We start from the raw sequence: 25,877 nt of genomic DNA, 5'->3' as shown, positions 1-25,877 counted from the left end.
CACAATAGCAAAGACTTGGAACCAACCCAAATGTCCAACAATGATAGACTGGATTAAGAAAATGTGGCACATATACACCATGGAATACTATGCAGCCATCAAAAATGATGAGTTCATGTCCTTTGTAGGGACATGGATGAAATTGGAAATCATCATTCTCAGTAAACTATTGCAAGGACAAAAAAACCAAACACCGCATGTTCTCACTCATAGATGTGAATTGAACAATGAGAACACATGGACACAGGAAGGGGAACATCACACTCTAGGGACTGTTGTGGGGTGGGGGGAGGGGGGAGGGTTAGCACGAGATATACCTAATGCTAAATGATGAGTTAATGGGTGCAGCACACCAGCATGGCACATGTATACATATGTAACTAACCTGCACATTGTGCACATGTACCCTGAAACTTGAAGTATAATTAAAAAAAAAAAAAAGAATAGAATGCAGTACAAAGTGTCAGGGTAAAAGGTACTTACTTTTTCATGAAATATACGTAATTGTGTTCTGAGTTGTGATATAAAATGTATTTCCTACTGTAGGTTTCAATAAAAAAGCTTATGGTGTGATACAAAAAAACAAACAAACAAACAAACATACACATCCACGTAGTTGCTATTCAGCTGGTACATGCTGGTGTGGCTGTATCAGCAGTAAAAATATCAAAATTTCTGGGCTTATTCCTATTTGCTGCCCCAGCTCTCCAAGTGTCCCTCCAGACCATCACATAATAAAAAGGGACCTAGCTCATCAAGGGACCTCCAGAACCCTACTTCATCCCTTTAACGGGATATTTTAGGACTAGAAGTGGCAAGATAGAGGAAGGAAATTGTTAACCATTTCATTATGCATCTTTGGATTGTGGGTGGGGTTTATGTAACAAAAAAATAATATAAAATTTGAGAAGAAACCCACTTAAAACTATAGTGGTTATAGCATTGTCATATTAGTATAGAAAGAGCCAAACGTCAATGGAATAGAATTACAGATCCACACAGAAGTATATATGGGCTTAAAACGTAATTTTAAAAGATGGCATTTTAAACCAAAGGGGAACAGGGGCCAAGGAAAGATTATTTGGGGAAAAAATAAACCTTGATCCATACTTGACTCTTTTACCAAAATAAACAGCAGAAAACTCAATTATTTAAATATAAAAAAGATGAAATTATAAAAGTACTATAAGAAAACTGATCAAAGCATTCATAAGCTAGGAATTCACATAACACAAAATGTAGAATCCATAAGGAAAACATTGATACAAATGTCTACACAGAAATTGCTGTAAAGCAATTACTTTTTCTTTTCTTTTCTTTTTTTTTTTTTTTTCTTTTGAGACAGAGTCTCGCTCTGTCACCCGGGCTGGAGTGCAATGATGCGATCTCAGCTCACTACAGCCTTGATCTCTTGGGCTCAAGCAATCTTCCCACCTCAGCCTCCCGAATAGCTGGGACTACAGGAGTACACCACCACACGTGGCTAATTTTTGTATTTTTTTGTAGAGATGGGGTTTCACCACATTGCCCAGGCTGGTCTTGAAAACCTGAGCTCAAATGGCCCACCCACCTCAGCCTCCCAAAGTGCTGGGATTACAGGCGTAAGCCACCATGCTCAACCTATAAAGCAAATTTTTAATTCAAGTATTTATTTAAAAATAAAAAGATAAACAATCTGAAAAATATCTGTAATTCATATGAAAACAGCAACTCTTCCTAATATATAATAAGACACGTGAAAAGAAGAAAAAGAATAATCCAGTTGAAAACAGTGGGAAAGTACATGAATATGAAATTTATAAATAAATAATAACAACTATAACAACTTAAAATTATTGAACATTTATTATATGCCAGATACTGCTCGTGTGTTAATATATTCAATCTCCACAAGGATCTAATGATGTAGGTAATATCATTAACTGTATTTCACGGCCACCTTTTACAGCCACTTCACCATTCACAATACCCTTCTCCCACTTAACAAAAAAGGTATAACTGTCACTACCTTGTTGTAGTCCATTGTCCTGGGATGTTAACATCTCCAGGATGCCAACAAAGGGACAACTCAGGAATGTGGCCCTCTTCTCCCATGGCAAGGCAAGAGTTTAGGTAAGAAATCTTAAAGAGGGTATCAAACTCAGCAAACCTTCCTTCCTTCCTCCCTTCCTCCCTTCCTCCCTCCCTCCCTTCTTTCCTCCCTCCCTTTCTCCCTTCCTCTCCTCCTACACTCACTTCTTCCCTCCCTCCCTTTCCCTTCCTTATTTCTATATATCTATCTTAGAATTCAAATTTAGAAGAAAATCACAAAAGAATATTAATGATTATTTGAATTAAAGAATAAAGTCAGACCTTTTCTGACAAGGTAAATTTGGTTTTGACAATGAGAACTGGTTATATAAAATAGGTAACAAATTTAGCATTTTTCCATAAATCAAATAAGATAAATAAATCTGCAGGTCCAAACATTTAACAGAAATATATTTAAAACACATATGTAATATAACATTCCAGAAATAATATATTTTGCAGCTATTTAAACTTACGATGAAAATGTTAGACATTAAGTCTAAAATAAAGAACAAGATATATAGTTATTCAAAAATGTTTAGGGGCCGGGCATGGTGGCTCACGCCTGTAATCCCAGCACTTTGGGATGCCAAGGCAGGTGGATCACTTAAGGTCAGGAATTCAAGATCAGCCTGGCCAAGATGGTGAAACTCCGTCTCTACTAAAAATACAAAAATTAGCCAGGTGAAGTACCACGTGTCTGTAATCCCAGCTACTTGGGAGGCTGAGGCAAGAGAATTGCTTGAACCCAGGAGGTGGAGGTTGCAGTGAGCTGAGATCGTGCTACTGCACTCTAGCCTGGGCAACAGAGCAAGACTCTGACTCAAAAAAAAAAAAAAGTTTAAGGATTATTTGAGCAAAAATGTTTGACAACCACTGCTCTAGAATCCCTACTTTTAACCACTCCACAGTACACTGACCAGTCAGTAAACAGGAAGCATACTCAACCTCAGTAATAGAGAAATGAAAATACAATCAGTAACGACATCTCATGTTTTCACCCCACAAGTGAGTAAAGATTTTAAGTCTGATGAAGCTCAGCATTTCTGAAGCTGTGGGAAAACAGGTTTATAAGAGTGAATGTCTTGGTAGTAATTTGACAATATCGATTAAATCTTAAAATATGCACATTCTATGGTGGTGGAAAAATCTAGAAGACTATAAATCAAATTGTTAAGAACAATTATATATAAGAGGATGCCATTTGGAAAAAGGCTTTCGTTTTAAGTTAGTACTTCTGTAATGTGAAATTTTTACAATGGGGAACAAAAAAATTACAAATTTGCAAATTTTATCATGACAGCTGAAGTCCAAAGTGAGCTGAATATTTCTGGGATATTAAAAAGAAATATAAGCAACAGGTAGGTGATGAGATTAAATGACATGTAATATTGCTTTCAACTCTAAATTCTACCACTTTGGGGTACTAAGAAGTGATTCTTGGTATAATTCCCTAGGTAATGCATAATTTCTTTTGGCAGCATCCCCAACAAGTAGTTATAAACATCTTCAATATATGTACTCTCCAATTTGGGCTCAAATCTCAAACCAATATAGAATTATGGATTCTGTCTTTATATTACTTGTGTCTTTTATGCTATAGATTAATCATTAATCATGGCTTGCCTGAAATAAAATCAATATTCCTCCACGTTTGCCATATCATATTCTTTTTTTCTTTTTTTAAACACACAGGGTTTCACCATGTTGCCCAGGCTGGTCTTGAACACCTGAGGTAAAGGTATGTGCCCACCTCAGCCTCCCAAAGTGCTGGGATTACAGGTGTGAGCCACCACACCAGGCCAGCCATATCATTTCTTAAATCCCGGCACTTTGGGAGGCCAAGGCAGGTGGATTACCTGAGGTCAGGAGTTTGAGAGCAGCCTGGCCAATATGGTAAAACCCCCATCTCTACTAAAAATACAAAAATGAGCCTGGCATGGTGGCACGTGCCTGTAATCCCAGCTACTTGGGAGGCTGAGGCAGGAGAATTGCTTGAACCTGGGAGGCGGAGTTTGTAGTGAATCGAAATGGTGCCACTGCACTCCAGCCTGGATGACAGAGCAAGATTCCATCTTTAAAAAAACAAAAAGAAAAAAACAAAAAGAAAAAGGCCCTATGGAATCTTTGTTAAATTTGTAAGAAGTCAGGCAATTTTATCATACTAAAGTATAATTTTAAAAAGTAGAATGTCTTTATACAACTTAGAAAATAATATTTTTCATTTAAAAAAATATTTGTTTGAGTTGTTTAGAAGAATCCTTTCTTTTCTTACCTGTAAGGTTGTCCTTTATTCCCAAGGTCTTGAAATTCCAGTGCTTTCTTAACAACAGCTTCATTTTCTTCTGGAAAAACTGAACATGTGCAGTAAACAACTGCTTGAGCTTTAGTAACTATATTAGAAGAAGATGCAATGACTGTAACAACTGTATTAACAATCATATACAAATGTGCTATGTTTCCAAACATCTATTTGATACTAATACCACATGGTTTTGATGAGAATAATTTCCCCAGATGCTTGAATGGCTCCCCTTTAAAGTAAAAGCTTGTCTTAGTAATTTAGTCTGTGGCCAGTAAGTAAAGTCACTCTAACTGGATTGCATGGAAATTGAAAATTCAACAAAAAATGAGGCCAACTTAGTTATAAACACAAAGAAATAAATACTGCAGGTTACCATGAACTTGATACTTCTGCCCATTCTTCTACAAGCGATATTGCCTAAATAGTTTAAAGGACTCTAGAAACAGACAGACTTAGAGGTGAATCCCAGTTCTGTCACTTACTGCTGTATGAACCTGGGCAAATTACTTAAAGTCTTAAATTTTTCATCCGTAAAATGAGGTAATACTATCACCTGCAATTCACTCATTGATTCATACTTATTGAGCACCTACCACCTGCCAGACAGGCACTGTTCTAGGCTTTGGGATACAATAACACAAACAAAAATCCTTGCCCCTGCGGAGCTAACTTTCTAGTAGAGGAGAAAGACAGTAAGACAGAGATAAATAGGAAAACTATATAGTACTGTTAAGTGATCAATGCTATGGAGAAAAGCAGAGCCGGGTGAGGGACAGAGAGTTCCAGGAGAAATAGTGTGAAATAGAGCAGTGAGAGAAAGCATTGTTGAGATGGCAAACTGTGGGTAGACTAGATGGAGATAAGGAACCAGCCACAGAGCTATTTAGAGAAAAGCATTCTAAGGTAGAGGAACAGCCAGTGTAAATGCCTGAAGTCAACATGGTGCTGGTATGTTCAGGAAAGTGAAGGGGCCAGTTTGATCAGAGCAGAGGGAATGAAGAGAGAGTAGTAAGTCGAAGTCAGAAAGCATGGTCTGAGCCCCAGATGGTACAGGGACTTGTGGGCCACCGGAAGGGCTGAGGTTTTTACTTGGGTTATGATGGGTTTTAACAAGATCACTCCAATTGCTGTGTTAAGAATACAGTGCAGAGGGCAGGGGCAGAGGTTGGCAGAGAAATTAGGAGGTCATTACAGTAATTCAAGTGTGAGGTGATGGTGGTTTGGACACCGTGGTAGTGGTGGAGGTAGCTGGATATATTCTGGATATAAGTTGAATGTAGAACCTACCTCATACACTGACAGACTGGCTGTGGGTATGAAAGAGAAATCATGGATAATGCTAACATTTTTAGCCTAAGCGGGTGGAAGGCTACAACTATCATTAACTGAAATGGCAGTACTGTGGGAGGAACAAGTATGGCGGGAGGAACAAGTATGGCGGGAGGAAGATCAGAGCTTCCACCTTAGACATGTTAGCTTTGAGATGACTATGAGTCCCTAAGTGGACATGTCAAGAAGACAGCTGGAAATACAAGCTTAGAGTTTCAAGAGGAAGTTTAGACTGGAAATACAGATTTGGGAGTCACATAGAGGTGTTTAAAACCATAAGACTAGATACAATCACCAAGGGATAAATATAGGCAGAGAAAAAAGATCCAAGGCATGGACTGTGGCACACTCCCATGTTAAACAGGGTGTTGAGACAGAGAGGACCCAGTAAGGGAGACAGAGAAGGGGAGCCCAGAGAGAAGGCCTGGAAGGTGGTGCCCTAGAAGACAAGTGATGGAAGTGTGTGAAGGGAGAGGAAGCGACCACTTCTGTCAACTGCCACAGACAGACCTAGGTAGACCAGGGCTGGCAACTGACACAACAGCATGGCGATCTTCACAGGACCATTCCAGTTTAGTGGCAGGAGTGAATGTGTGATGGCAATAGCTCAAAAAAGAAGGAGAGGAAAGACTGAGGAAACACTGTTCCCAGGGGAAAGGCAAGCTACAGGAATTTTTTAGAAAGGGGGAGGACATTCAAAGAAGTTAAAATATAGGGAATTTTTGTTGATGAGGAACTATAAATTCTAGAGAGCACAGAGTGAGAGATGTGGACAAACGGACATGAAGAGAGTTATGGAGACCAGAGTATAGGAGATGAGGAATGACCTGGAGTCGGGGCCTCTTGAGTTAATTGTCATTAATAGGTGTAAAGGATATAAGGAGACATGTTTCTTATAATTTGATTTATTTGGATTTTTTTAATAGATGGGGTCTTGCTCTGTTGCCTAGGCTGGAGTGCAGTGAGGTGATCATGGCTCACTGCAGCCTCCAACTCCTGGGCTCAAGCAATCCTCCCACTTCAGCCTCCCGAGTAGCCTGCATGCCCCCATGCCTAGATAACTTTTTTTATTTTTTGTAGAGGCAGGGTCTCACTATGTTGTCCAGGTTGGTCTCAAACTCCTGGCCTGAAGTGATCCTACCATGTTGACCTCCCAAAGCACTGGGATTTCAGACATGAGCCACCATGCCCAGCCCACTTATTTATTTATTTATTTAGAGACAAGAGTCTCACTCTGTCACCCAGGCTGGAGTGCAGTGGTGCAATCTCAGCTCACTATAACAAGTGATTCTCATATCTCAGCCTCCCAAGTAGCTGGGACTACAGGCATGCGCCAACGCGCCCGGCTAATTTTTGTATTTTTAGTAGAGATGGGGTTTCACCATGTTGTCCAGGCTGGCCTCAAGTGATCCGCCAGGTTTGGCCTCCCAAAGTGCTGGGATTACAGGCATGAGCCACCGCGCCTGGCTCCCACTTACGATTTTAAAGTAGAGAATAGTGGCAAGGCTGTGAGTCTTAGAGGGTAAGGGAATTAGGGGTGCCCGAGCCCCCTTGTTGCTCTGGTCAAAGATAGCATGGAAGCTAAGGAAGAAAATTTGGTGATTATTAAATAAAATGATACATATAAAGTAAGCAGCAGGTGCCTGGCACATAATAAGTAAACAATAAGTGCTCAAATATTTAAAAATTATTTTCACAACTAACAAGGACTCAGCACAGTTACCTTTTGGTATTTTTAATTTTTATTTGTTTTTACTCTAATCCCATGACAGATTACATAATTATCTTTTATGTGGTTGACTTCAAATCGGGCTTTTAGTCAGTTCTATCAAAATTTGGAGTCAAACCCCTGATTACACACTTAACTACCTAAGATAGCATTTTCTTATGGGAAAATTAAATACAACTTGTTTTGACTTACAGTATGTCTTCCAGTAACATAAACTGTCATAATCTCAAGAGTTGCCAAATTTTATGTTTATTTGGCATCATAAAAGAGTTTATGTCATTAAAATCCCTTTGCTTTTCAGATTCTTTCTGAAGCTTTTTTAAGCTTTAAATATCCAATTAAAATTTAATTAAAATGCTTCAAGTAAAAGGCTTATTATTTACCAAATTCCTGATCTTCCAATCAACTTATTTCCTAGATCATATCCATATCATGTTCAAATGAACATTTATTAGCAATATGAACTAAAAGAAAAAGCCTCCTCTGTGCTTTCTATTTACTTATTTTTTGCTTTTACTCCTGGCAAGCTGTGACCTCTGTGATTTGTATAGGCCTTATTTCTACCTCATGTGTGTTTATACATTTATTTACTGAATGATCTATACTCAGATCTATACCTATAATATAGATGGGGTCTATGCCCATATCCATTTATATTTAAGCTTTGCAGGTCAGGATTTGCTAACACTGATACACCTTACATACAGCTTAATACCTGACCCAAAGTGAGCACTTTATAAATATATATGGAATTAATAAAAGCTTATTAATTTCTCAGAGACATCTAGATTCCTGTGTGCATATGTGGAAAGGCAGTGGTACTCAAAATCTAAATGAAGTGATTAAAGCAATGATATAAATCACTCAAAGTGCCGCCTTGTTACTCAAACTTCAAATCAAGAGATCTAGGCTTTCTCTGAGATTGCACCTCTCTGTTCACTACTTAGCACTAAGAGAAATAAGAGTTTGACTAAAATTTGGACTGTAGAAGAGTTGTTAAGGGTAGGCACAATGACAACAGAAAAATTATATCGAGTAAGAAATCTAAGAGAAGAAACAGGAAAGCTGAAACTACAATTATAAATATACATAATTATTTCACTTCGGCATTATAAAATTGGTAAATTATGCTTGCTAACCTGTTTAAAATTATAGTAAAGCATATATTCTAAAAACTGAGATTAAATTGGTAAAGATAAATATTTTGTTATTTGAAGGCAGTAAGACTGAATGTTCTGGAAAATGTGCTCATGGCTCACACTTCATTGCTTGATTATAATAGATCGTCAAAGACTAATATTTCTAAAATGTACACCTTATTTTAACAAGATGGTGCCTATGACAACCTTACATTTCATTGCATGTGTTAGCTGTTCATACTGCTGTTGAGCAAGAACGTGAAGTTTGTCCACTGAGATGCCTCCTTGAGAGTGATCTTTAAGGAATTCTGTATCTGAATTTTAAAAAGAAATGCTTTTAAATATAGCACCATTAAAAACTTTTCACATATTGTTATCATCATATAATTTTTCAACCATTTTGCCTTCCAATAAAAGTGTTTCATGGAAAATATCTATTAAAACTAAGTAGATATTAAAATGTTGACTTAAAAATTAGAACAATAAAGTTAATTCTGTTTCATTTTAATATTGCTTTTTGAATATTGAAAATATTTAATATTGTTTTTCTCCAAGTTGCTATGAGATAGTCATCCAAGTAGTCATATAAGTCATTTAGACACAGAAGAGAAAATGCCGTCAGTCTCGAGACTAATACTGGATAGAGAAAATAAGATTTATTTTCCAAAATAAAAACGAATGGGCTATAGTCAGATCTGAGAACACACAAGGATATGGTTTAAAATACTAACTTTCCAAAAGAAACTTTGGAAGAAAAAATTCAGAAAAGCAAATGTTATGTCTTCATAACAGATTAAGAAATAATGTCTTACATTTTTTAATTTTTGAAAAATAATTTAAATATATGTATTGACAATATTAATGAAGATATACTGAATGCTACTTTATGTAGATTATTTTAACAACCTCTTGAAGAATTACTAGCCCTTCTAACATTGAGATAATTGTTTAAACATACATTAAACAACTTGTCTAAGGTTATATAGCTACTAAGTGGATAGCCAGGATTCTGACTCAGAAATCTAACCAGAGGACCCAAATTTTTAAACTCTGTATTATACTGCCTCTCTAGAACTCACTAGAGTATGACAGCCAATTATTTATACCATGTATGTGGCTGTTGCCCATTCCAGTACTATCACTAAAGGTTAATTAAACTCCATTTCTTCCCAATTTAGTTTTACATTTCATGAGGTTTTGTTTTTTGTTTTTTGTTATTGTTGTTGTTGTTGTTGCTGTTTTTTTTTGAGACAGGATCTCACTCTGTCATCCAGGCTGGAGTGCAGTGGCACCATCTCGGCTCACTGCAACCTCTGCCTCCTGGCTTCAAGCAATTCTCATGCCTCAGCCTCCTGAATAGCTGGGACTACAGGTGTTCACCATGATGCCCGGCTAATTTTTGTATTTTTAGTAGAGACTGGGTTTCACTGTGTTGGTCAGGCTGAACTCGAACTCCTGGCCTCAACCGATCTACCCACCTCAGCCTCCCAAAGTGGTGGGATTACAGGTGTGAGCCACTGTGCCTGGCCTACATTTCACATTTTTTTTCTCTGTTCTAAAACTATCCATTACTTGTTAAAGGACTATTACAAATTATTATACTCTAAAGTCGTATTATCTATTTCTTTAATTCTATCTTAAAATAATTCCAAGTCGTTAGCAAGGACCAACTTCATATATTTCTCAATGGTTCTAATATTTTTCGATGTTAAAATGTTTTTAAAACTAATTCCTTATTGTTCCATTCTACCTTGTATCTAAGTTTAATAAAATAATCTTTTGGATTCACCCCCACTAAGTTTCTGGCTAACATTCCACGTTCCCACCAGAGTCACTAGGTCAGCAGCTCCTTATTTGCTCAGGCTTTTAGCTCCTCAGAGTACAGGTTCCTTCAAAAGCCCGCTTACTTCAGGATACGACAACTTCTTTTTTTTTTTTCAAATGAGACGGAGTCTTGCTGTTGCCCAGGCTGGAGTGCAGTGGCGCGATCTCGGCTCACTGCTGGCTCCGCCCCCCAGGGTTCAAGCCATCCTCCTGCCTCAGCCTCCCGAGTAGCTGGGACTACAGGCGCCCGCCACCTCGCCCGGCTAATTTTTTGTATTTTTAGTAGAGATGGGGTTTCACCGTGTTAGCCAGGATGGTCTCGAGCTCCTGACCTCGTGATCCGTCTGCCTCGGCCTCCCAAAGTGCTGGGATTACAGGCATGAGCCACCGCTCCCGGCCAGGATACGACAACTTCTTAGCTTATCCTATCATCTCCTCATCAAGGCTTTCAAAACCTCACCAGTACCTAGGAAATGTTTTCCTTTCCCCCCTTTCCTTATTTGTATTTTCCTCCGGGCCTTTCTCCCCTAGCCTTTAGTTTATTTTTATTCTGTGGTTTATTTTTTTTCTGGATTTCCACCTCAAAATGGCCCAGGATAAGGCCAGAGTCTCACAGTTCTGAGCTCTAGTTCTCCTGACTGCTATGCTTATTATAGCTGCTATTTCTTCCCCCTTTTTTCCTTCCCCCTTTTCTTTCGGTGTCTACTAATTGTTCTTTGATTATTTCTTAAAGTTCATCTAGAAATTTTCTCAGCCTACCTACCATTCTACCATCTGAATTGGTTATTCTTTGGTTGAAGTCTCTCTGGAAAGAAATTTTCTATAGCAAGTCAAAATTCCATGTGGTACAGTGTAAACCCAGTTAAAGATAGTGTCGTTTAGTGGAAGGAAAATGTGCTAACCCACCTGAATTTGAATCCCAGCTTCCCTACTTACTAGCTACATAAGCAACTGGTTTAATTTTTCTGAGTCTTGGTTTTTTTCCTCTACAATTAGAAGAACACTATCCTCAAAAAGTTATTGTGAATACTAAGTGACAGTATGTGAACACTACCTAGAATATTGCCTGGGACATTATTGTGTTTAATAAATATTAGCTCCTTTCCCTCCATTTCTTTTCCTCCTCTGTCTGTCCTTGCTAGAAACAGAAAACAGTTACTATATTCTGTACATTTGTGGGGTGTCTTCTTTTTCTAATATTCTAATTAACCTTTCAATTTAATATGCCTTTCAATATAAGCAAGGGATAAGAATAAGTTTCATTTAATTTGGAGCAATATAATGTGATTAAGAGAGTCATTAAAAGTGCCAGTCTCAGAGTCAGACTGGTTGTATTTGAATCCAAGCTCTGCCTCTTACTAGCCCAATGATCCTAGGAGACTTCATTAACTTCTCTGAGCCTCAGATTCCTCATTTGTAAAATAGAAGTTAACAAGTTACTACTTCACAGAATTCTTGTGAAGACTTACTGAAATAATCCAAGAAAAGTGCCACACCCAGAGCCTTACATCTAAGTGCTCAATAAATGTTAATGTTAAATAATTATTATTTTAAATGTATTTAAAAGCCAATAAAATTAAATGTAAATGCTTGTATATTTAGTCTGAGACATTCATTTCATAAAGCATACATCCTAGCGATTAAGACACCTTTGAGTTTGAAATAATCTGATTATGATTTAATTAGGATCATGTTTAGAACATAGGCTCTAGAGTCAAACAGATCTAAATTTGAATCTTAGCTCTGCCTCTAGTTGCTTGACCTGAGAAAAATGAATCAATCTTTGAGTCTCAGTATTTTCATCTATAGAATGCCGGTAAATTTTAACACTTACATCAAGAGCTCTGGTATATTCAGAATAGCATACTGGCCAGCATCTTTTCTGATTGCCTACATTATTCCAATTATTAAATATTTTGAATATCACCCTGGTCTATTGGATTGGTGTAAGGATTAAATGAGGTAACAGAGGTAAAGGACTTTACACATAGTAAGTACTTTATATATGGTTGCTATTATTTATTAATCAGATGTATTTGATGTGCTATTTTAATGATTTTAAATAATTTTATATTTTAAACTGTCAACTAATTTCAATAATTTAGAAATTAAAACAAGTACCTTCATGTTCATTTAAAATAAATTCTACTGGATTACTAACACCCAGTCCTGAACAACGAGGTAGCAGCAAAATCACTTTAACTTTCTGTAACCTGTGATCCTTTGATTCAATGTTAATAAATGTCTCATGAAGTATTTCAATATCTGGGGAAAAAAACACAGAAAATTTAATGTAAAATATTAATGAAAAATCTTAATGTAGTATGTGATTGTATCTATTTATTGTACATTTTAAAATCCTCAACCTCACAAAAATTCATTTTGATGTAGTTAGAAAAGAAGGCTATTCTTCTCTGATGTCTACCCAAAGTTAATACAGGAATCCTATTAATAGAATGCTTTCTCCTTCACCTGAAATGATGTTGAAATTTAAAATTAAATTCTCATTCTGAACTGCAGGACATATAGTAGGGGAGAAATGGACTTCAGAGGCAGAAAAATTCAAGTTGACTCCCAGCTTCACTGTTTACTAGCTGTGCATTTTAATCTCCCTGAGCCTCCATTTCCTTCTTCATAAAATGGGATGGCTACCTGATATAACTGTGGTGAAGACTGAGATAAAGTAGTTAAGCTTAGCGTGGTGTCCATTATATAGCAAGGGCTCAATATTGGTTATTTCCCTCTCCTATTCTTTATCCCCTTTTATGTTCTATCTTCTCTCCAGAAAAAAAAAAAAAAAAAAAAAAAGGTGGGGGAGGGTTATCAGAAGCACTTATAAGTTTCCAGTCCAAGGTACAGAATCCATACAAACTGGTGTAAAATATCAATCATACCTTTAAGGATCTTGTGACTTAGCTTAAGAGAGTCTGCCTTCCCTTGCATTATAGCCACCTGTGCCCCCTATCTTACAGCCAACCCTCTACTTTTGCGGTGGCTGTCACGCCTCACCTGCTGAAGAATCACTCTTGATATGGCCCCACCTGCTGCCTTTCTCTTGCCTCACCAATTTTTCCCTCTTCCTATTCTCTGTGTCTTTTAAAATTATTTTTTTCTTTAAATCGAGTGGTCCTTTCTTCTTGCCCCCTGCCACTATTTTAAACATTTTATTGGGAAACTTCAAACATCTGCAATATAGGCATAATAATATAATAAATTCTCAAGTACCCATCACAGAGCTTCAACAGTGAACCATTCATGGTCAATCTTGTTTCATCTGTACAATGCAGCCCCTCCCACCCAGCCCCCTATTATTCTGAATCTATAAATAGTACCACATATATCTCTAAAAGGATAAAATCTTCTTTTAAAATGTAACGACACCAAAAAAGTTAAAAATGTTTCCTTATTATTATCAAATATCTAATCTGGCTCGCATTTCCCAACAGTCTCACACGTGTCAAAAGTTTTTTGTTTGAATCAGGATCTAAATAAGGTACATACATGGCAACTGATCAGTCTTACTTTACATTTCTTTTCACCTACAGGTTCTCCCTTCATTTTTTCTTAACATTTATTTCTTAATGAAACTTCATTATTTGCCCTGCCAGAGTTTCCCACAATCTGGATTTTGCTGTTTTCCTAGAATGCAGTTTAACATGTTCCTCTTTTCTGTACTTCCTGTAAATTAGTAAGTGAATCTTTAGAAGACCAATACTTTTTCCTTTGGGGGACACAGAGAAAGAGGCAAAACTACTTAACAGATGGCATCATATTCTTCCACTCAGTTGCCTTTGTGGTACCACCAAAGGGGTTACAAAACACTCATATTCTAATTCTAAAACGCTTTTTCCTTTATTAGCTGGAATACTTCTAAAAGGAGAAATTTCCTCTCTTCTACTGCCTGGCTCCCCAGTAGTTCCTCTTCTCTCGTGTTAAGTAGGTAAAAACTGCTCAACTATTTGAAAACTCTAATGTGTACAGATGTAAGAACTGCAGAGAGCAGCCACTATTCCCACCCTCAGCCCCAAGACTGAGAGAAAAATGAACAAAGAACTTGGAAACTCAGCAGAGCATCTCCCTGCCCCCAAACCTACACACAACACACACCAGGCTGAGATTCAGGTCTCTGAGAAGAGGGCACGGTTACCAAAGGAATATGCTGTGGTGAACACTGCCAGGATTCTACACAGCCACCATAGGGATAAACAAGCATTGGAAGAAGAAAAGTCCTTTCTTCTTCCTCTTCCAGTCTTACAAAGTCTCTCGGCACCCTCTAATGACAGAGGCAGTTGGCAATGGAGAAACGGAGAATCAGAGTACAGTTCCAGCATCATAAGGCAGGACAAAGTGTGGGTTTAGAGCTGAGAGGCAATAATAAGAACTGGCCCAGTTCCTGAACTTGCTTTCTCTTGATTCTTCTCCTACTTCTCTGTGGCTCCTTTGCTGGTTCCCTCTTATTCAGCTTCCTGACCTCTAGGTATTGGAGTGTCCAGGAATCGACTTTTAGATTTCTTTACTACCTAAACTCACTTCTTTAGTGATCATGACATTCAATATTATGTAAATGCTAACAAATCCCAAATGTGTATCTTTAACATAGACTTCTCCCCTGAACTCCAAAAGAGTGTACCCAAATACCTGCTTGACATTTCCACTTAATGTCTAACAGGCATCTTAAACCTAACATAACTAAAACCTAACTGTACCACAGTCTTTCCCATCTCAGGAAGAGGCAACCTCGGCCGGGCACGGTGGCTCTTGCCTGTAATCCCAGCACTTTGGGAGGCCGAGGTGGGCGGATCACGAGGTCGGGAGTTTGAGACCAGCCTGACCAACATGGTGAAACCCCATCTCTACTAAAAATACAAAAATTAGCCAGGCGTCATGGCGTGCCTCTGTAATCCCAGCTACTCAGGAGGGTGAGGCAGGAGAATTGCTTGAACCTGGGAGGTGGAGGTTGCAGTGAGCCAAGATCGTGCTACTGCACTCTAGTTGTCTGGGCGACAGAGCAAGACTCCGTCTCAAAAAAATAAATAAATAAAAGGAAAGAGCAACCTCATCGAGATTATAAAATGAACTGGGAAGTAGTTCCTCCTTCCATTCTCTGAAAGAGTATTATTTCTTCCTTAAATTATCTGCAGAATTCTGTGACAACACCATATAGGAATAAAATTTTTAAAAACTTTTTGTCTTGTGGGTGGGAAGATTTTCTATTATGAATTCAACAGATATTAATAGCCATTAATCTTAAGATCTTAATAGCCAGATTCAAGAGTATCCAGATTTTCCAAAACTATTTCTCAGTTTTGGCAAGTTGTCTATCCAGGAATCCATAGCAGTTAAATGTTCAAGTTTATTGGCATAAAATTGCTCATAGTATCTTTTTAATGTGTTTTAAATGTATCTAGGATCTGCAGTGATATTATTGATAACTGAATTGTTTTATGTTCTTTTTCTTGATGAATCAATTATATTTTCTTTTAAAATTATATTTTCTTTTTTTTACGTTTTAAAATCACTTTTTAAAATTATTTTATTTTATTTTTTTAGTATTTGTTGATCATTCTTGGGTGTTTCTCGGAGAGGGGGATGTGGCAGGGTCATAGGATAATAGTGGAGAGAAGATCAGCAGATAAACACGTGAACAAAGGTCTCTGGTTTTCCTAGGCAGAGGTCCCTGAGGCCTTCCACAGTGTAAAATTATAGTTTCTTTTTAAAAAGTCACTTTTTGGTTTTGTTAAGAGATATTCTGTTTGTTTTCTGTAACATTAATTCCTGCCATCTTTATTATATTCTTCCATCAGGTTTATTTGATGCTATTTTTCTTTTTTTTTTTTTTCACTCTTTAAAGTTTTATTTCACTAACTTCAGGCCAAATTCCCACAACTGTGGTCAATTTACTATCCTTGCTTGGCTTCCCCAAATGGTAGTACCAAAAGATTTGTGGGGTAGGGAGAAGAGACCACTTTAAGAAGCACTGCATTTACTCATCTTCCACAAGGCAACAGAGTTGGGCATCTGATTGTTCAACAAAACAAAGCTTTAATAGCATCCAGGAGAGCAGACAGGCAAACCACGCTGTAGACACTCTTCTATTTGTCAAAATCAGACCAGAGAAAACCTACTCCACACAGATATAATAGGTATTGATATTCATCTTTCTTTTTCTGTTGCCGCAACATTTTTCTTCTTTTAATGATCATATCATGTAGTTTCTCAAGTCCTTCCTTTAGGCCATCTCCTATGATTGCACAGGTAGGCTGCAAATGCCAAGGAGTTGATGAGCTCAGTTCACCCATTGCTAACAATTTCTCAATTTCTGAAAGAGACAATGAGTTCCTCAAATCTTGTTTGTTAGCAACTATAAGTACAGGGACTCCTTGATTTTCTGATATCCTAGTTATTTTGTGAAGTTCAGTTTTGGCTTCTTCCATCCTTTCGACATCAACAGAGTCCACAACAAACACAATGCCGTCTGTGCATCTGGTATATGACTTCCACAGTGGCCTTAATTTCTCCTGACCACCTACATCCCAGAAGTGAAAAGTGACTGTTTTAGAATTTCCCAAGGTTACCTTAATTTTCTCAGTGTTAAATCCTTTGGTAGGTACGGTATTTACAAATTCATTGAACTGCAGCCTGTATAAGATAGTTGTCTTTCCAGCACAGTCCAAACCCAGAATAACAATGTGGAAGGACTGAAATGAAGGCAGGTTGGACAGGATAGAAGTCTGGTCTGATAGCCCATTCCCCATTTCCGGGTGCAAATAAATGTCCCAAATTGAAATGCTTTTCTCTTCTTGCTTTAGAACTTCTCTTGGTAGCTGATCCAGCTATAAGACTGACTAACTGTCCTTCCTCTTCTTCACTCAGCATCTCTCCCAGCCGCTGGGGAGGCGCGCTGATACCTATTCCCTGGCACCAGGGAGGCGTGGGCGATGGCGGAGGACTGGGCGCCTGGCAGGCACCGCGCGCCAGCTTTGATGCTATTTTTCTAACTTCTTATCATGCATGTAAGCATCATCAATCTTTACTATTTCTTCTTCTCTAATGGTAGTATTTTAGGCTACAACATTCCCTCTTAGTTGCATTCTACATGTTAACATGTATTTTTACAATCATTAAGTTCAAAATATTCTCTAATTCCCACTGTGATTTCTTTTATAACTGATAAATTATTTTGAAGTATGTCATTTTAATTCCAAAGTGTGGCTGGGCGTGGTGGCTCACGCCTGTAATCCCAGCACTTTGGGAGGCCGAGGCGAGTGGATCACCTGAGGTCAGGAGTTCACAACCAGCCTGGCCAACATGGTGAAACCCTATCTCTACTAAAAATACAAAAAATTAGCTGGGCATCATGGCACGTGCCTGTAATCCCAACTACTCGGGAGGCTGAGGCAGAAGAATCACTTGAACCTGGGAGGCAGAGGTTGCAGTGAGCCAAGATCACGCCATTGCACTCCAGCCTGGGCAACAAGAGTGAAACTCCATCTCAAAAAAAAAAAAAAATCCAAAATGTCATGGGATTTCCTACTTTTTTTTTTTTTTTTCCCTGATTTCTGGCTTGATTCCACTGTGGCTGAAAAACATATTAGGGGCTAGGTGTGGTGACTCATCCCTGTAATCCCAGCACTTTGGGAAGCTGAGGCAGGAGGATTGCTTGAGACCAGCCTGGGCAACATAGTGAGACCTTGTCTCTACCAAAAAAAAAAAAAAAAAAAAAAAATAGCTGAGAGTGGTGGCATGTGCCTATAATAGCAGCTACTTGGGATGCTGAAGTGGGAGGACTGTTTGCACCCAGGAGATCAAGCTGCAGTGAGCCAGGATCACACCACTGCACTACAGCCTGGGTGACGGTGAGACCCAGTCTCTAAAACAACAACAACAACTTTGTATGATTTCAGTCCTTTGAAAGTCACTGAAACTTGCTTCCTGGCCCAGCATGTAGTAATTTTTGCTATTTATGTGTTCTGTGCAGTCACTAGGTACGGTGTTCTACATATGTTAGCTTGGTTAACTTGCTGATCATGTTGTTTCCATCTTCTATATCCTTACTTATCTTACTAATTTGTTTTCAAATTAGTCTGTTAAAATCTCCCACTAAGATAAATTGACAAATTGTCTAGTTTTTGGTTCTGACTGATTTTCTTAAGGTTTAAGTATACAACTCAGGGGTTCTTTTGAGTACATTCACCAAGCTGTGTAACCATCACTATTACCAATTCTGCAACACTTTCTTCACTCCCAAGAGAAACCCCATACTCATTAGTAGTCATTCTCCCAGCCCATCTCAGGAAAGGGCAACCAGCCCATCACATTTGCTAATCTATTCTATGTCTCCATAGATTTGCCTATTTGGGATATTGTCCTCTTCCCCCAAAATGTAATCATAAATGAGGACTTTTTGTTTGGCTTTCTTACTTAGCATCATGTTTTAAGAGTCATCCATCTTGCACCATTAGGATTTCATTATTTTTTATGGCCAAATACTCTTCCATTGTATGGATATACCACATTTTTAATCCACTCATCATTTGATGGACATTTGGGCTATTTCCACTTTTTCGCTATTATGAATAACACTGCTATGAACTTTCATGTACAAGCTTTTGTGTGAATATATGTTTTCAATTCTCTCGAGTATGGACCTAAAGGTGGAATTCTTAAGTTATATAGTAACTCTATGTTTAACTTATTGGGAAACTGCCAAACTGTTTTCCAAAGTAGCTGCACCATTTTATGTCCCCATCAGCAATTCTTCCACATTATTGCTTACACGTTATTTTCCTGTCTTTTACTATAGCCATACTAGTGGGTTTGAAGTGGTATTTCATTATGGTTTTGATTTGCAGTTCCCTAATGATGAATGATTTTGAACATCTTTTCACATGAGCTTACTGGTCATTTGTAGATCTTCACTGGAGAAATATTCAGATCTTCTGCCCTAAGTTGGGCTACTTGTCTTTTTATTGTTGAGTTGTTTATATATTCTGAATACAAGTCCCTTTTCAGATAGATGATTTGAAAATAATTTCTCCCATTCTGTGAGTTATCTTTTTTTTTTTTTAATGGATTCTCGCTCTGTTGCCTAGGCTAGAGTGCAGTGGCACAATCTTGGCTCACTGCAACCTCCACCTTCTGGGTCCAAGTGATTCTCCTGCCTCAGCCTCCTGAGTAGCTGGGATTACAAGTGTGCACCACCATCCCCGGCTAATTTTTGTAATTTTAGTAGAGACAGGGTTTCGTCATGTTGGCCAGGCTGGTCTTGAACTCCTGACCTCAGGTGATCAACTCACCTCGGCCTCCCAAAGTGCTGAGATTACAGGCATGAGCCACCGTGCCTGGCCAGTCTTTTCAGTTTTTTGATAGTGACTTTGAAGCACAAAAGTTTTTAATTTTAATGAAGTCCAATTTATCGATTTTTTTCTTGTTGCTTGTGCTTTTGATGTTATATCTAAACAACCACTGCTAAATCCAAGCTCATGAAAACTTACCTGTGTTTTCTTATAAGAGTTTTAGCTTTAACACTTATATTTATTTTTTATCCATTTTGAGTTAATTTTTGTATATGATTTGAGATATGCATCCAATTTTATTCTTTTCCAAGTGCCTATCCCGTTGTCCCAGCACCATTTGTTGAAAAGACTATTCATTTCCCACTGCATGGTCTTGGCAACCTTGTTGAAAGTCAACTGACCATAAATGTAAGGGTTTATTTCTGAACTTTCGATTTTGTTCCACTGATCTATACATTTACCCTTACGCTAGCATCACACTTCTTGATTACTGTAGCTGTGTAGTAAGCTTTTAAATCAGGAAATGTGAGTCCTATAAACTTTGTTCTTTTTCATGACTCATTTAGCTATTCTGGGTTCCTTAAATTTCCATGTGAATTTTAGGAACAGTGTGTCAATGTCTGCAAAAAGCTCAGCTGAGCTTTTTATAAGAACTGCAATGAATCTGTAGATCAATTTAATATTAAGTGTTCTGATCCTTAAACGTGGAATATTTTCCATTTGTTTATGTCTTCCTTGATTATTTTTTATTTTTTTAGAGACAGGGTCTCACTTTGTTGCCCAGGCTGGACTGCAGTGGCATGAACCAGCTCACTGCAGCCTTGAACTCCTGGGCTAAAGTGATCCTTCTACCTCAGCCTCCCAAGTAGCTAGGACTACAGGCATGTGCCACCATGGCTGGTTAATTTTTAAATTTTTGGTAGAGATGGGATCTTGCTACATTGCCAGATTGGTCTCGAACTCCTGGCCTCAAGTGAGCCTCCCACCTTAGCCCCTCCCAAAGTGCTGAGATTACGGATGTGAGCCACTGCACCCGGCCCTAATTTCTCTTTTTTTTCTTTTTTTTTTTTTTTTTTTTTGAGACAGGGTGGAGTGCAATGGTGCAATCTCAGCTCACTGTAACCTCTACTTCCCAAGTTCAAGAGATTCTCCAGCCTCAGCCTCCCTTGTAGCTGGGACTACAGGCATGAGCCACCACGCCTGGCTAATTTGTTTTTGTATTTTTTATAGAGACGGGGTTTTGCCATATTGCCCAGGCTGGTCTTGAACTCCTGAGCTCAAAGTGATCTACCCACCTCGGCCTCCCACATAAGCCACAGCATCCAGCTTCCTAATTTCTTTAAGTGATATTTTGTAGTTTTTCATTGTACAAGTCTTGAGCTTCTTGTATTAAATTTATTGCTAAGAATTTTATTATTTTTGATGTTATAAAAAGGATTGTTTTCTTTCATTTTTTAGATTATTCATTGTTGGTAGACAGAAATACAATAGATTTTTATATATTCATTTTGTATCCTGCAACCTTACTATATACTAATTTGTTAGTTCTAATAGTTTATTCATTGATTCCTTTGGATTTTTTGTATACAGAGAAGGTTTGCTTGTTCTGGACAATTTTATTCTCTATATATTTTAGGACTATGTTATTAGGTACATATATCTTTAGTACTGTCATATTTTCCTGATGAATTAAACCTTTCATAATTATAAATACCTCTCTTCATTTTTAGCAGTGTTTCTTGACTTGAATCTATTCGTCTGCAGCTCTTTTTATTAGCATACGCACAGCATATCTTTTTCTGTTCTTTGAAGTTTTTTTGTATCCTTTTATTTAAGAGCATTTCTGGTAAACAGCATTTAGTTGATCTTTTAAAATCCAAGACTGACCGGGCACAGTGGCTTATGCCTGTAATCCCAACACTTTGGGAGGCCAAGACAGAAGGCTTGCTTGAGCCGAGGAGTTCACAACCAGTCTGGGCAACATAGTGAGATGTCATCTCCACAAAAAATAAAAAAATTAGCCAGGTGTGGTGGCACATGCCAAGTAGTCCCAGCTACTTGGGAGGCTGAGCAGGAGTATCAATGGGGCCCAGGAGGTTGAATTTATATTGAGCTGAGATTGCCCCACTGCACTCCAGCCTGGGTGACAGAGCGAGACCCCGTCTCTATAAAACAAAAAGAAAAAAAGAACAAACAAATAGGAAATAAACAAAAATCCAATATTTACTTTCAAGTATTCAGCCCATGTATTTTAAATGTGTTTAATGTATAATATTTTAGGCCAGGCATGGTAGCTCACACCTGTAATCCCAGCAATTTGGGAGACCAAGGCAGGTGGATCACTTTGAGCTCAGGAGTTCGAGACCAGTCTGGCCAACATAGCATGTCTTTACTAAAAATACAAAAAAATTATCTGGGTGAGGTGGTGCATGCTACTCAGCAGATTGAGGCACGAGAATTGCTTGAACCCGGGAAGCAGAGGTTGCAGTGAGCTGAGATAGCGCCACTGCAGTCTAGCCTGGGCAACAGAGGGAGACTGTGTCTTAAATATATATATATATATATATATATATATGCCGAGGTGGGTGGATCACGAGGTCAGGAGATCAAGACCATCCTGGCTAACACAGTGAAACCCCGTCTCTACTAAAAAAATACAAAAAATTAGCCGGGTGTGGTGGCAGGCATGAGTCCCAGCTACTTGGGAGGCTGAGGCAGAAGAATGGTGCGAACCTGGGAGGCAGAGCTTGCAGTGAGCCGAGATCACGCCACTGCACTCCAGCCTGGGCGACAGAGCAAGACACCGTCTCAAAAAAAAAAAAAAAAAAAAAAAAAATATATATATATATATATGTATGTGTGTGTGTGTGTGTATTTCTATGTTTACATAATATTTTAATGTCATATATATATAATGTATGTAAGCTTAAATATATGTTATTTGGTTTAATCTACCATCCTATTTGCTATTTGTCTTGCTTTTTTTATGTCCCCTTTCTCTCCTTTCTTTTTTCTTTTTTTGAGACAGGGTCTTGCTCTGTCACTCAGGTTAGAGTGCAGTGGCATAATCATGGCTCACTGCAGCTTTGATCTCCTGGGCTCAAGCAATCCTCTAACCTCAGCCTCCTGAGTAGCTGGGACCACAGGTGTGTGCTACCACCTGGGTAATTTTTTGTATTTTTGATAGAAATAGGGTTTCACCATGTTGCCCAGGCTGGTCTCAAACTCCTGGGCTCAAGCAATCCACCTGCCTCAGCCTCACAAAGTGCTGGAATGGAATTACAGGAATGAGCCATTGTGCCTGGTCTTCTCTCCTTTATTGATTGATTGATTGATTGATTGATTGATTGATGAGACGGAGTCTCACTCTGTTGCCTAGGCTGGAGGGCAGTGGCGCGATCTCAGCTCGCTGCAACCTCTGCGTCTGGGGTTCAAGTGATTCTCATGCCTCAGCCTACCAAGCAGCTGGGACTACAAGCCTGTACCACTCATCCGGCTAAGTTTTGTATTTTTAGTAGAGATGGGGTTTCACCATGCTGGTCAGGCTGGTCTCGAACTCCTGGCCGCAGGTGATCCTCCTGCCTTGCCTCCTAAAGTGCTAGGATTACAGGCATGAGCTACCACACCTGTCCTCTCCTTTTTTATCTTTTTTTGACTCATATTCCAATTCTATATTTCGTTCCTCTCCCCCTTAACTATTCATTATACATTATTTTATGTGTTACTCATTGTCCCAGAAATTATAGCAAACATCATTGACTTAATATACTACTTTACCACTTCCTAGAAAAGCAAAAACCATAGGACACAGTAATTCTATTTTTTTCCTCTAAAATTATATGTCATGGTTGTAATTTATTTTAATTGCATATAACATTAAATATCTTTAGTCCCACAGACATTAATTTGCAACCCCATTAAACATTAGATTATAATCATTTAGATTTACCTATGTACTTAACTTTTGTATTTTTCTTCATTTCTTTCAGTATCTCCACTTTTTTTAGAGACAGAGTGTTTTTTTGGAAACGGTCTCGCTCTGTGGCCCAGGCTGGAGTGCAGTGGCGCGATCTCGGCTCACTGCAAGCTCCGCCTCCCAGGTTCATGCCATTCTCCTGCCTCAGCCTCATGAGTAGCTGGGACTACAGGCGCCTGCCACCACACCCGGCTAATTTTTTGTATTTTTTAGTAAAGACGCTGTTTCACCGTGTTAGCCAGGATGGTCTCGATCTCTTGACCTTGTGATCCGCCCGCCTCGGCCTCCCAAAGTGCTGGGATTACAAGCGTGAGCCACCGTGCCTGGCAGAGACAGGGTCTTGCTCTGTTACCCAGGTTGGAATGCAGTGGCACAATCATAGCTTACTGTAACCTTAAACTCCTGGGCTCAAGTGGTCCTCCCACTTCAGCATCCTGAGTAGCTAGGACTACAGCTGCACATCACTACATCCAGCTATTTTTTTTTTTTATTTTTAGTAGAGACAGTGTCTCACTGTGTTACCCAGGCTGATCTCAAACTCCTGGCCTCTTCCTAACTTGGCCTCCCAAAGCACTGGGATTACCAGCATGAGCCACTGTGCCCAGCCTCCAATTTCTTCTACCCAAACCATGTATCTTTAGTATTCCCTTTACTGTGTCTACTAGTGACAAACTCTCAGATTTTGTTTGTCTGAGAATATCTTTATTTTATTTTATTTCAAAGAGTATTTTTGGTGGATATAAAAATCTAGCCTGGCAGTTTCTTTCAGCATTATGAAGACATTGTTTAATGGTTCTGGTTTTAATTGTTTCGATTGAAAAGTTAGTTTTTAATTTTATTTCTATTCCATTGATGGTATACGTATTTTCTCCCTGGCTACTCACCAATGCCTTTCTCTTTGGTTTTCAGCAGGTATGCTATGGTATGCCTAATATGTTACCTTAGTCTGTTTGGGCTGCTACAACAAATGCCATAGAATGAGTAGCTTATAAACAAAAGAATTTTATTTCTCACAAGTCTGGAGACTAGGAAGTTGAAGATCAAGGCACCAGCAGATTCAGTGTCTGGTGTGGGCCTGCTTTCTTACAGATAGTGCCTTCCTGCTGTATCCTCAGATGGTGAAAGGGGGCTACCTAGGTCCCTGGGGTCCACTTCATAATGGCACTAATCCCATTCATGAGGGCTCTGCCCTCACAATTTCCCAAAGGCCCCACCTCCTGATACCATCACTTCGGGGGTTAGGATTTTAACATACAAATTTTGTGGGGATACAAATATTCAGGCCATAGGATATGTTTTCCATGTATTCTGATTAGACTTTTACAGGGCTTCTTGAATCTGTGGCTTAATGTCTTTCATCCACTTTCAAGAATTCTCAACCTGAAATTCAAATATTGTTTCTTTCCAATTCCTTTTCTCCTCTCCATCTGCAATTCCAAACACACACGAGATAACTGAATCACTGAGTCTCATGTGTGTCTTATGACCTCTTTCATATCCTTTGTCTCCCCATGCTTAGTCTGGATATTTTCTTCAGGCCTATCAGTTCACTCATTGTATCTTCATTTCTGTGTAATTTACTGTAAAATCCATATCTCATTTATTTCCTAATTTCACATATTGTATTTTTCAGTTCTAGAACTTTCTTTTAGCTTTTTTGATTATAGTTTCCAGGTCTTTGCTAAAATTCTAAAACTTGACATTTAGTCCCTCCAGCTTATTAATCATAGTTATTTTAAAGTATACATTTTTAGTCAGGTGCAGTGGCACCTGCCTGTAATTTCAGCTACTTGAGAGGCTGAGGCAGGAGGATTGCTTGATCCCAGGAGTATGAGATCAGCCTAGGCAACATAAGAAGACCCTGTCTCAAAAAAGTAAAACTAAAGTCCACGTCTGATAAATCCAGTATCTCCAGATACACTGTGGGTCTGCTTCTACTGCAGTGCTTTCTGTTTTAGTCATATCTTTTCTTGTTCTGTCAGTTTTTTATAAAATTGAGTGGTAGATATTGCATTAGAAAAAGTTTAGAAGATACAGGCCGGGTGCGGTGGCTCACGCCTGTAATCCTAGCACTTTGGGAGGCCAAGATGGGTGGATCACCTGAGGTCAGGAGTTCGAGACCAGCCTGGCCAACATGGTGAAATGCCACCTCTACTAAAAATACAAAAATTAGCAGGGCATGTTGGCGAGTACCTGTAATCCCAGCTAC

The 25,877-nt window shown here is 38.6% G+C and overlaps 2 protein-coding genes across 4 annotated transcripts in view; both read right to left on the bottom strand.

Annotated features, from left to right (window-relative positions):
- The window catches only part of NSUN7 (NOP2/Sun RNA methyltransferase family member 7), a 63,658-nt gene that overhangs the window by 10,122 nt on the left and 27,659 nt on the right, over positions 1-25,877 (bottom strand). For 2 of the 3 annotated variants that reach the window (XM_019025264.4, XM_055384851.2), the window contains exons 8-10: positions 12,518-12,661; positions 8,785-8,886; positions 4,346-4,463 (exon numbers count right to left, since the gene is read on the bottom strand). In XM_019025264.4, coding sequence (XP_018880809.1) covers positions 4,346-4,463; positions 8,785-8,886; positions 12,518-12,661 — 364 coding nt within the window. The remainder of the gene's footprint in view (positions 1-4,345; positions 4,464-8,784; positions 8,887-12,517; positions 12,662-25,877) is intronic. The other variant, XM_055384852.2, reaches the window with a different exon arrangement.
- On the bottom strand, positions 16,264-17,207 carry LOC115934320 (ADP-ribosylation factor-like protein 4A). Its single transcript, XM_031010349.3, has one exon. The coding sequence runs from the start codon at positions 17,149-17,151 to the stop codon at positions 16,489-16,491; it is 663 nt and encodes a 220-aa protein (XP_030866209.3). The 5' UTR covers positions 17,152-17,207; the 3' UTR covers positions 16,264-16,488.

The sequence above is a fragment of the Gorilla gorilla genome, chromosome 3 (genome assembly GCF_029281585.2).
Source record: "Gorilla gorilla gorilla isolate KB3781 chromosome 3, NHGRI_mGorGor1-v2.1_pri, whole genome shotgun sequence".
Taxonomy (NCBI): Eukaryota; Metazoa; Chordata; class Mammalia; order Primates; family Hominidae; genus Gorilla; species Gorilla gorilla.
This window is presented reverse-complemented; position numbering and strand designations above follow the sequence as displayed.

Excerpts from the sequence above, each read along its gene's own strand:
- LOC115934320 (XM_031010349.3), bottom strand. The coding sequence starts at position 17,151 with ATGGGGAATGGGCTATCAGACCAGACTTCTATCCTGTCCAACCTGCCT.